Raw genomic sequence first — 12,622 nt, forward strand, 5'->3', positions numbered from 1 at the left:
TTGAAAAATATGGGCACAAAAATAAATTAAATATATTGGTACAAATTAGCCACTTATTACTACAGTCTATTGATATTCCTCTTCACTTCTAAGTTAGAGGTCTTAGATTCGATTCTCGCCAAATGCGAGTTTAAGCCATATTATTGCTAACCCATTGTGAGACTAAGCTTACCTCCTCATCTTAGTGTAGATAATATCGTTTGTTCACAAAATTAAAAAAAAAATGATTGCACGTTGAAAATGGGGTGCAAATTAAAAATTAAAATATATGACACAAATTTTAGGCATAAGCATAAATATTCCAAATGTAATGGTTTTAACCCATTTCACAACAAGCAAATTGCAATTAAATTTAGATTAAAAGATTACCAGATCATTGATTAAAAAACAAAAAACAAAAAAGAAAAGAAGGTTCCCTACGTGTGACTGTGTGAGAAAACTACCCAAAAAACAAAAAATAAAAAAAGTCCCGCGAGTCAAAGGACGTGAAAGCCATTAAAATTTTTGTGAAACTGCCCAAACGCCCCCGCCACTCACCAAGCACTGTTATTCACACACGCGTCATCTCTTGCCTCTTCCACGTGTCGCCCTGCCAGAAGCTAGCCGGCGGTCATCTCCACCACAATCCCTGCGTCCTCCCCACACCCAACCAAACCAAAGTCTTAAATATGTCTATTTATTTACGATTTACCCACGACACATTAAAAAATCTCTCGAAGAGAGAGAGAGAGGCACAACTCATCACAGACACGGTGGCTAACCGCCTCATATTTTTAAAAACATTGGCATTTTAGAGAGATAGAGAGAGAGCTAGAGAGAGAGAGAGAGAGAGAGAGAGAGAGAGAGAGAGTTGATTGTTCCGTCACCGTCGCTTCCTCCGAAACCCCAACTCTTCCTCCGTATAACCGTTTCTCCCGCTTTCACGCGAAACTCGGTTTATCCGTTTCGCTCTCTCCGCAAAATCCCAATTCCCAACAATATCACAGAAAAAAAAATTAAAAAAATCCAAATGAAACTCCTAACCATAATCACAACCATAACCGCCGCCCTCCTCAGCCGCCACGTCATCATCCCCACCCGATCCCAATCCCAATATCCCCCAATTATTTCCCTCTAATTCCATATGCATCCCTTCTGCTGCATCTCCACGCTCTCCGATCACTCACCAGACCTCCACATGACCTCCTTCGGCTCCAGATCCGACACCCACACCCGCATCGCCAAAATCGACCCGAACAGCGTCAACAATCACAGCTACAGCCACAGCCATTGCAGCGCTGACTACGGACGCCTCAGTCAGCGCACCACGGCGGCTGCTGCTGCTGCCGCCGTGGCAGTCGTGGCTCGGCCACCCTCGGCAAGGGAGCAGCCGGTCGACGTCCAGATAAACGACATCGTCGGGAATGGCGTGTCCGGAATTCTGTACAAGTGGGTGAATTACGGCAAGGGGTGGCGGCCGAGGTGGTTCGTTCTGCAAGACGGAGTTTTGTCGTATTATAAGATTCACGGCCCTGATAGGATCGTCGTTACGGTTGAGACTGAGAAAGGATCAAAAGTCATCGGCGACGAATCGATGCGGCGGATTTCGAGGCATAAGAACGGCATTCCTCACCAGCTCCGCCGCAAGCCTTTCGGCGAAGTCCATCTCAAGGTTCTCGGTCTCTCTCGATTTTCATTTCTATATGATTAAATCAATTTTTATTAATTCCAATGTCAGTTCGAATTCTAATCCGGTCCACATTTTCCTCGTTGATCGTCGAGCGTTTAATTGTTATTTTATTTTTTTAATTTTTTGTATTTGATTAGATACGTCTTAATTTGATCAAATTCTGTTAATTATATTTTATTTGATTTGTGCTTGATTCTAAATCGAATTTGATGATTTTTGATGGTTTCATTCTCAGGTTTCGAGCGTCCGCGAAAGCAGATCGGATGATAAGAGGTTTTCGATCTTCACAGGCACAAAGAGGTTGCATTTGAGGGCAGAGACTCGAGAAGATCGACACGAATGGGTGGAAGCGTTGCAGGCTGTGAAAGACATGTTCCCGCGGATCTCCAACAGCGAGTTGATGGCTCCGGTCGACAATGTCGCCCTTTCAACTGACAAGGTGAGGCAGCGGCTTGTGGAAGAAGGTGTTAGGGAGGCAGCCATTCAGGACACGGAGCAGATAATGAGGACTGAGTTCGCCGCGTTGCAGAACCACCTCTTGCTGCTCAAGCAGAAGCAGTGGCTCCTTATTGACACGCTGCGACAGTTAGAGGTATGAAACCTTATGCCGGTTGAAATTCGGAGTATTCTTCTTTGGTTTCCTACAATGCAGAAATTCTAATTTTCTTAAAACCACCAAGTTATTTGTTAAGGGGTTGTTTGGTTATAGTGTGTTTCATCTTGTGGATTAGTCATTGTTGTGATTCATTTGTGTAGAGTGGGAAAATGAGGCTTATATTTCTCTCTCAAACTTCTGTACATTATAATTTTGAATATAATCAATCTTCCTAATTGTGTTTGTCTGATCGCAAGTGGTGGATTACCCTAGTTCATAGGGCCTTCCTCTTCAACCCACTGCGTCCCTCCCTCGTAGAGTAGGATATCGCTTGTATAAAAAAAAAAAATTGTGTTTGTCTGATCTTTGAGCTTGAGTGAGTTGAGTGTTGGACTGTTAGTTAATGGAAGGAGTAAAGGATTCATTGCAATAGCACTTGACTAAAAGATGACATTGATCCTGCACAAACCAGACTATTCGTATAGTTTTCCGTACTCTTTTGAAAAGGTGAAAAAAACCATTGAAATGACTAAAAATTGGCTGGTGCTAGTTCTATATTTTGTAGATTGTTTGTCTGAAAATTGACGTGGGCTGAGTGTTTTCTGCATATGGCATGACCTTTTTTCTAGGGGCATGGGTAATGTGTTATGTGTCGAAGGATTAATGGAGGTTAAATAACAGGGTATTTACGGGTTTGTGGAGGCTAAATATGGAGTGTTTAGGATGCTACAACAACCTTAATGTGGTTTTAATTCTATATTTTATGGATTTTTTGTCTGAAAATTGATGTGGTTCTAATTCTATAATTCTATGTTTTTATGATCTGAGATGATGCCAAAATAAGACTACGCCTCTCTTTTTGCGGTTTCTACAAGAACACGTTTTACTATTGTAGCCTTACCTCCACGTTCCACCTCTTATTTATGAAATATGGAGGGTCAAGCTATGAGTTTTTAAGGAATTAGCTTATCCAGGATGGTTTAAATTCTCTAATGTTTGCAGTTCTGTTTTACTTCCAGGTGGAAATATGTTACTTGGATTTCTTTTTCATAGCTACCTCTGTTTTTTTTTTTTTTTTTGAACAAATGATATTTCTACACTAAGGGGGTAGGGGAGTGGGCGAAGCCTCACAATAGGCTAGCAACAATGTGGTTTGAGTTCCTTGGTTTTAGCATCAAAATGTTTGAGAACTAAAAGTGCTTTCATCAAATTCAAAATGCCCTAAAGGCCAACCTGCTTTTCCCATACCCCATTTTCATAATGTTAGCACCTGCAAAACTACCCCATGCACTCCTTAAAAGGTCCCATGCCCCATTTTCATAATGTTAGCACCTGCAAAACTACTCCATGTACTCCTTAAAAGGGCATATATCCATAGACCCTCACTCAACTAACTACTCATGCTAGATTTTTTTTTTTTCTTTTTGTCTCTTAAAAAAAAAGGAGAAATTTAATTGAATGAGGAATTTATTATTATTGCCTAAAGAAAAGAGTTGTGGACTGATGGCATATTACTAGATACGAAAGATGGGATATTACTAGATACCAAAAGAAGGAAATTGTACAACGCTGACCATTTCGCTAATGTTTATTAAGCAATATTTTTATGAGGTATCTTGTGTTCATACAAAAGTTTGCTTTCTTAAGAGTTTAACTTCGGGTGCAAGGATTTTGGCTCGTCATTTACTTCATTGTTTCTTGCTAATAAATTGATATTGATACTGTTTTTTGTAGACAGAAAAGGTAGATTTGGAGAATACAGTGGTAGATGAGAGCCGACAGTTGAAAGATTCCGGGGATTCCTCTAGATCAAGGCAAGACAAATTCAGTGGTATGCATTTAGTAGAAATGGTGTTCTATCATAATTTATGCTATTTTAGTCCATCATGGTGTTCCATCATGATTTATGCTAATTTAGTCCAGCATTGATATTAACTTTTCAGAAGGGAGTGCAAGTGAATCGGATGAGGATAATGAAAGAGTTGATGCTGCAGAGGAAGAAACAGATGAAGAGGACAATGCTTTCTTTGATACTCGTGATTTTCTATCATCAAGTTCTTTTAAAAGTAATGGGTCCGAGTATCGGATATCATCTGTGTCTTCAGACGATGAAGGGATAAATGCCATTGAACCAGAAGATGGTCTTGATCCATCTATGGGATCTGTTGGAACTAACTTTCCTCTTGTCAAGCGCCGTAATAAGTTGCCGGACCCTGTTGAAAAAGAGAAGAGTGTTAGTCTTTGGTCAATGATTAAGGATAACATTGGGAAGGATCTCACAAAAATATGTCTTCCTGTTTACTTTAATGAGCCTCTATCTACTCTACAAAAGGGTTTTGAGGATTTGGAATACTCGTATCTCCTCGATCGAGCATATGAATGGGGTAAAAGGGTAAAGACCTCAAAGCCATCCTCAATGCAATGCTGTTAAGAGTCTCTTCGCAACATTAGATTTCTTAAATGAGTTAAATCATCTCGGTGCTTTCATGACTCATTTTTGAGTTTCTTTTATGCCATGCAGGGTAATAGCCTTATGAGGATACTTTATGTGGCTGCTTTTGCTGTGTCTGGATATGCATCAACTGAAGGAAGAATTTGCAAGCCATTCAACCCATTATTAGGGGAAACATACGAGGCTGACTATCCAGACAAAGGCCTCCGATTCTTCTCAGAGAAGGTGTGAAAATGTCTTCAGACCTGAATCCGTAGTATACACTATTCTCTTGTAGACCTTCTGTTCAGCATTTGACTAGTAATTTAATTCTGAGAATTGCAAGTTTTCTCTTTACAAATTGACTGGTGCATTTATCAAGTAAATCAAATGGTTTTAACTTGTCTAGTGAAAACATTGAATCTTATATTTGATGCCACTGTTCGCTCAATGTTGAGCAATGTATTTTGAACCTTTAATTTGAGTCATGGGAAGAGAAGTATTGTAATGCAACGAAGCTTGAAATAAATAGGTTTAATTGATATTTCATAATGAGTCAAAATATCTAGAAATATTTGTTTAAATGAATCTAAACATCTAGCCTTTGAGATTTGATAGTTTGAAGCTCCCGGGCAGGCCGATTTCTCAATAGGTTATCTGATAAAGTAGAAAGGGATTATACCAGAAAGAAATGAGCCTTGTTTGAGCAGCTAACTAAAGTAACGATAAAAAATATCAGTTAAGCATATGCCTTTTTTCATTATGGTTTATATTTATCGACTTAAAACACGCTGACAATATCATTATTGTTCTATTTCTACTATGTATCAAACAGTAAAAATCCTTGTATTTGGGTGTCAGGTTAGTCATCACCCCATGATTATCGCTTGCCACTGTGAGGGTCAAGGATGGAAATTCTGGGGAGACAGCAATTTGAAGAGCAAATTCTGGGGTCGCTCGATTCAGCTTGATCCTGTTGGTGTCCTGACCTTGGAATTTGATGATGGGGAAGTTCTTCAGTGGAGTAAAGTATGAAGCTGCCCCACTCAGCTATTGTTCATTATTTTCTAAGGTCGTGTCTAAAAATGGAACTCTTTCTGGCCAGGTTACAACGTCCATTTACAACCTTATCTTGGGAAAGCTTTACTGTGATCACTATGGGACAATGCGATTACAAGGAAAGAATGAATATTCATGTAAGCTGAAATTTAAGGAGCAGTCTATCATTGACCGAAATCCCCACCAGGTACTATTTTCTTTTTTCAATTTTTATTTCATTTAAGTTTTTGGTCTCTGCATTGGCACTTAACACATTTATTTTTTATTCTTGTTTCCATTAGGTACATGGTATAGTTCAAGATAAGAATGGGAAAACGGCTGCAACAATGTTTGGCAAATGGGATGAGAGCATGCACTACGTTTTAGGAGACTGTTCAGGGAAGGGAAAAGGATCCGACTCTTTATCTGACTCCCGCCTGCTCTGGAGGAGGAACAAGCCGCCCAAGTTTCCAACTAGATACAACTTAACTCGCTTTGCCATCACAATGAATGAACTCACACCTGGACTGAAGGTGATTATTTGATAGTTTATTCCTTTGTTTGATCCGTCTTATCTAGATATTACTGGTATGGAAAGTACTGTTTGAAACGATGAACTGCTAGCAGATTATGATTCCTTTAAGTTTGATCTCGTGCAGGAGAAGTTGCCCCCAACAGATTCAAGGCTCAGACCCGATCAAAGGTATTTGGAAAATGGGGAGTATGAAATGGCAAATGCAGAGAAGTTGAGGCTAGAACAGAGACAACGGCAGGTGATATTGCATTTCAACTATACGTATCACATTTTAACTCCACATATGAGCACCTGCCCGGTGTCAATATAAACTAAACCTAGGTTTCGGGAATAATAGTAAAACTAAAAAACTGTTTAGCACGAAATCAAAACAACCGAACACAGGTTTAATTCATGCAGTTCTAACCTTTCAATAAGGATGAATCTAAGTGTTGGGCCTTATAGTAATGAGAAAGGCACGTACATGAACCGTTTAAGCTTCTTGAAACAATGACATTCTTGGGCAAAACCAGTCGGACCCTTCTGTACGTTAGCTGGGGTTTCCTTACTTCAAATGTATTTACTGGTCTATGGTAATTGATGGGATGGTGCTTTAATGTCGAATTCAGGCACGAAAGATGCAAGAGCAGGGTTGGAAACCGCAGTGGTTTGCAAAGGATAAAGGAAGCGACACATACAGCTACACCGGTGGATATTGGGAGGCAAGGGAACAAGGAAACTGGGACTCATGTCCTGACATTTTTGGGCAAGTCCCTTGTGAACCGCAACTTGACTGAAGTTTATATTTTTTTCTGGTTCACCAATTATTATTCATTTTTTTCTTCTCTGAAATGGGATGGTGGATGCTGCCGATTTCGAGCAGTTATAGGGTCCTCCCTTTATTTGCATATAAAGTAAAAACTGAATGAAAGGTCTTGGCAGGCAATAAAAGTTTAATTTTTTTTTTTCACCTCTCTTTTATGCGATGAGTTCGGTATTATTGGAGTCGAGTGAATGAACGTAAATACTAATGGGTGAACAAAGTTGGAAGAAGCAAAATTGGTTGGTGAAAATAAGATTTGTCTTGATTTTTGGGCTTGTAGGAGGCCAGCCCAACCCCAGTGAGTAATTGGTGGAGTCGGGCTTAGGGTTTCTTTTTGAGGTAGCAGGATATTACTTAGCATTGTATGTAGTTTTCGTGATCAAATGGAAACAACTTACATAAACTATGCATGTCCAACGTGAATCGCAGCAAAACTCATATGGGATATGTCTAGAACTAAAGAAAATCTATATCCAACCGACGAGAAAATAACTCGCAAGGGTTAAGCCTTGCAAGCCAGTGAAGCATTGATCATTATGAGGCACTTTCGATATGTGTTAGAATTTTCTTCTCATAGTCTTTTGTCAAATGTACAAGTTACACGACCCACAAAACCCCACAGCCACAAGTACGAATAACAATCGTCGTTCTAAGATTTGAGGTTGAGCAGAATCCATATCCACTACAGAAGACCTTCCTCAACATAGTAAGAGAGTGCCAACAACTATGAAGGCTCTTCTTAACATAGCGAAAAAGAGCAACCACATTTAGGAGGTGGAAGATGGTTAGAAGATTGAAGAAACAAAGAGGAGAAGAAATGTAAGAGATCAAGAAGGATTGTTACTGATCGATGCCAGAGCCAAAGACAAAAGTTTGCATTGATTTTATTCTTAATTTTCTCTATTGGTTAAGATTTTTTCTCTCTACATTGTACGTAGTTTCAATCATGTTGTACGGATTTGCTTGTTTCTCTTCCATCGATATAAATGGGGACTGGTATTCGGTATTATTTTCTTTTGAGATTGGAGAGAGTAACAACATTAGACCATTAATAAGTTGAATGTATATTGGATCTTAACTGTAAGCCGTGCCTACACTCCAAAGTAACCGAAAAAATACGTATGTGTTGTGCACAGAAAAAGCTCTCCCCTCTCTCTAGAAATCCCACCTCCCCTTGCTCTGGAAAATTTTTAATTGTGACGGGAACACAAGTGGTACACTACGTGTTTTTATGTAAGTGGTAGAAAATTTTATTTTTTAAGTTATTAACATTTTAACATACATATCTCATCACTAACACGTGGTATACCACCTCGTGTATCGGTCACATTGAAAAATCTCTCCTTGCTCCGCTCCCAACCGTAGTTGATTCCAATTGCCGTTTTGAGAGTCAGTGGCATGTTTTCCCGACGTACATCATCGTTTCCTTGGTGTTTGTTACCAACTTTCTGGTTTTCTCTCTTTCCCTTCTTATTTTCTTCGTATCTTCCAAACCCTAATCTCAAGTTTGAGTCCCCTCCGCTGCAAACCCATTTTTCCTTCATGCTTCCCCACATCCATCTCCTCACCTAGCCATAGATTAGACTTGGAAGTGCTTGACCGGCTTGAGTCTCTAGATCCAAACCTCATAGCCCCTTGCAATACCGGTTTGCGGGAAAACTTGGACGAAGTGTGGTACAATTTGTGTCGTAACAAGGGTGTTTTACACACCCGTTTGCCCTCCCCCCGTTCGTTTGTTTGTCTCATTTCATGGATTTTTTTGCAGGTGTTGCTATCAAAGGTTGGGATCTCGGTGGTTCAATTTGCTTCGGCATTTCAAGATCTGATTTATAGTTTGGGTGTGTTTTTGGATGTGGGTTCGCGTGGTCCTGCACTGCTTTTGCGAGACTCAACTTGGCGTTGTCTCCATTGGTGTGGCTGCAGTTGCAGTCGGTGCAGCTACAGATGCTTATTGCCGTTTGTTGTTGGTAAATAGGTTTTTTTTTTTTTTTTTTTTTAGGTGTTTTGCTTTCTTGTCTATTGCTGGGCCTTTGCTTGTGTGGGCTTCTCATGATGTTTTGAGTTGTCGTCTGTAATTTTCTCTCTTTTCTTAATGAAATATTTATTTTTTGATTAAAAAATAAAAAGAAAATTAACGAAAAGTTCAAAAACAAGAAAAAGTAAAAATATGATTTTTCGTTAAAAATGTACAGTACTATGAGTGTTTCGTTAAAACTCCCAAAAATAAAATAAAACATACGTATGTGTTGTGCTTTTGTAGTTGCCATTTCGAGGGGTTCAACTTGTTCTACTAGGGTTTATATTTATCATAAGACAGTTGAATTATATATCCATTAAATGGGAGTTCAAATTGTAATAATATGGATTGCAGGAGCTGACATATCATATTCAGCTCACGTTTAGACAGTCAGACTTTATCCGTGGCTATTATCTACAACATTACATACCTTCTGTCTACAAATCATTTCATTTAATTAAATAAATACACAATCAAATGTCCTCACATATATTGTAGGCCTCTTTAATCTACTTTCTAAGAATTATTCCCCTCAAATTACCAACTACTAGCTAGTGATATTACATAATCAAATCTAATCTTGTATATAGTTCTTTGACCACTTACATTTTCCTATTGTATTATCATAGATCCATGGTAACGTTAGAACCACGAATATTCTACTAATAATATTTGAAAATATGATGCGATCAGTCGTTCGTATCCGTGATAACATTAATTCTTATTGTAATCGTGGGACTTAAAGTGCATTAAGAAGTAGAATATGCTTACAAATTGCACAATTAATGCATCGACAACTATGATGCAACAGCGTGCATTTCGGCAGTTGCCATGAGCAACAAATCTACCATTAACGTTTGAAGTCAGCTGCTCATGCACATTGGTTGTGACCCTTTTTGTAAAATCAAAATGCATTAACAAGTCGAATTTGCCTACGAATCACACAATGTATCAACAGCTACGATCTATCATCGAGCATTTGGGCGACTACTCGCGGTAGCATAATCGTACCACCTGTAATCTGACAGTGGGAAGATACTCTCACCTTATGTGTGGCACCCTCTGATGTGCTTCTCATTTCTGCAACGCATTCGGTGATGGATGGATGTGTGACGCATCGTACCGGAAACCGTAAACATCCAGCATTCTCACTCTCTTGCCCGTCCAATCAATCCTGAGCGTTCAAATTTTCCATACGGTTAACAAATACCATAGTCTCATCTAATCCCACAATTTTTTTTCTTTGTTTTTTGTTTGCTGTGAAGACAGTCGTATAAGCATGAAACTGGTGACTAAATTTAAAAAACAGAAAATGCTTTGGACTGATCAGTAATGGTGATTTGTTTTCTTCATAGGTTTCAAACACCTCCGGCAGAATCCTGGGCTGCCTTTCTATTAACAGTTCATATATATATATATATATATATATATATATTACATACTGAAATCCTTCTGCAGGCAGATGAGGCAAACGAGGTCCTTTTTTTGTCATGTCATGTCATATTTTGTATCCCCAAAATATTTTCAAGAGGTTGCTTATTTGACATGAGATTGATGAGCTGCTTCTGCTGCTACTGCACCTGCTTTTCTTGTAAGTTGTGAAACCTACCGGAAAGGGGGAGGGAGACGAGAGCTTTTAGTTATTTGTTTCGATTCACCATTCTGTCTGTTGGGTTTTCGACTTCTGCTATGGCCCATTTTTTGAGTCACCCGCCAAACATTCTTAGCTGCATAACCATATACACTGCCTCGGAAAGGTTTCACGGTTTTTTTGTCTTTTCTCGCTGGTACGGTATTTTTATTTATCTCTCATATCACATAACTTAAACAATGTAAGATTGTCTTATAAAGTATTTTGCCATACATAACATGTATTACATGCACGTGTAACATATGCATGTACAAGCACTCGCAATCTAAATTATTGTGCGCTACTATGTGCACTAGCTTATTCTTTCACTCATTATATATTGCCATATTGGTTTGTTATCTATAAAGTAAGTAAGCTTAGCAGCACTCAAACGATAACCTAGAAACGCATCTGAGAACCTAACGTTTTCACTCATAGTTATTAGCATTAGGGTAAAGCAAATACTATGCAAGTATGCATGATATATAGGTAATTACTCGAAACTAAATCAGTATCCCAAACTATCTAATAAAATCATTTATATTTTGTGTTTATCAGAAAATGACCAAGATTCAAACGTTTGTAACTTTGTATCGTCAATATCAACTATATATAAATTAAAAAAAAAAGAAATAAAATCGATTTATGATAATATTTAATTTGTTATGGAAATTCCAAGGCTTGCTCACACAACTCTTTTTGTTTTTACATACATATTTGGGCTTTCTTTTCTCAAACCCCACAAAGCGTACAATCCAAGTGAAAGGATAGGTGCAGGTTTGGGATCATTGAGCAAAAGAAAATTATACCACAACCCCAAAGATGTATAGATTACACCCTCTTTAGAGAAACAGTAAAAAAGTACAAAAATAATAAAAGAAGATCAAGTTGCATGACGAAGTTAAAACAAACTTACACGTGACTTTTATAATTGACATGAGACAACATATATCCGTGTTAAATAAGTTAATATCGATAGAAAGTGTAAAGAGTGACTTTTGACTAAGCAATGAGTTGTCTACCAGAGTTCTACCCCAATAATGTACCCTTGATTTAGTTACAAGACAAGTATTCCAACTGAGGAGCGGCTGATATAGTTACCGTTTTTCCATTATATAATCGTGTGAATGTCATTTCATCAACTCAATTTTCTCTTTGAAGCTAAATCGACAAGTTGGCGTGCTTTCTGCAGAATGGCCAATGTGCAGTATCTAGTCTGGCTGATGTGTAATTCTGAGCCAGGAACAAGTTACAGCTTAAGCTGGTTTGGGCTGGGATCTGAGGAAGGAGAATGGATTACTTTTCCCCCAAGATTTGAGTTTTAGCTTTTTAGAGCAAGACCCAGCCACCCAGCCCATGCACTATATTCTTGTTCTAGTGATGCTCTTTTTCGCATCAAAACACACACAAAACTTCCAGTGACGCTCTTCTTTCCTCCTTGGTTTTCAAAATATGTGATGCATGGGGAGAAGTCAGTTTTTTTTTTCACCGATAATCCGAGGTAGTATTAGTATATATGATAGTTTAAAGCTTGATTAATATCATGAAGAATATATAGGATCTAATTACCAAGGGGACATATAAAATACAAGTATCAACAATAACATGTGAACAATAGCATATGATCGTTTCCTTAGGCTCTCGCGAGTTGTTGATTGTTGGTTTTTATTCCTCACTTCGTATAATTAAGTGAACTTGGTTCGCATTAACTTTCAGTTTTGAGCTCATTTTGACATTTTAAATTGTTGGACATATTTAGAATCCCATAATATAAAAATTTAAAATAATAAATTTCTAAGTAATTAAAAAACTCTGGGTAATTGAATAGATGTTGAAATTCCAAAGTTTTTGGTAGAAATTTTTGGAGTGAAATTAGAACCATGAGGTGTTATCCATATAACAATA

At 38.3% G+C, this 12,622-nt stretch overlaps 1 protein-coding gene across 1 annotated transcript; it reads left to right on the top strand.

Moving 5' to 3' along the window:
- The first annotated feature begins 785 nt into the window (after positions 1–785).
- LOC137745958 (oxysterol-binding protein-related protein 1C-like) lies at positions 786–7,217 on the top strand. The gene is made up of 10 exons (XM_068485992.1): positions 786–1,651; positions 1,905–2,261; positions 3,999–4,095; positions 4,208–4,656; positions 4,786–4,941; positions 5,557–5,724; positions 5,801–5,941; positions 6,036–6,266; positions 6,393–6,506; positions 6,877–7,217. Exons 1-10 carry the CDS (start codon positions 1,124–1,126, stop codon positions 7,042–7,044), a joined length of 2,409 nt encoding a protein of 802 aa, XP_068342093.1. The 5' UTR covers positions 786–1,123; the 3' UTR covers positions 7,045–7,217.
- Positions 7,218–12,622: the final 5,405 nt, after the last annotated feature.

Source organism: Pyrus communis, chromosome 1 (genome assembly GCF_963583255.1).
Source record: "Pyrus communis chromosome 1, drPyrComm1.1, whole genome shotgun sequence".
NCBI classification, from domain to species: domain Eukaryota; kingdom Viridiplantae; phylum Streptophyta; class Magnoliopsida; order Rosales; family Rosaceae; genus Pyrus; species Pyrus communis.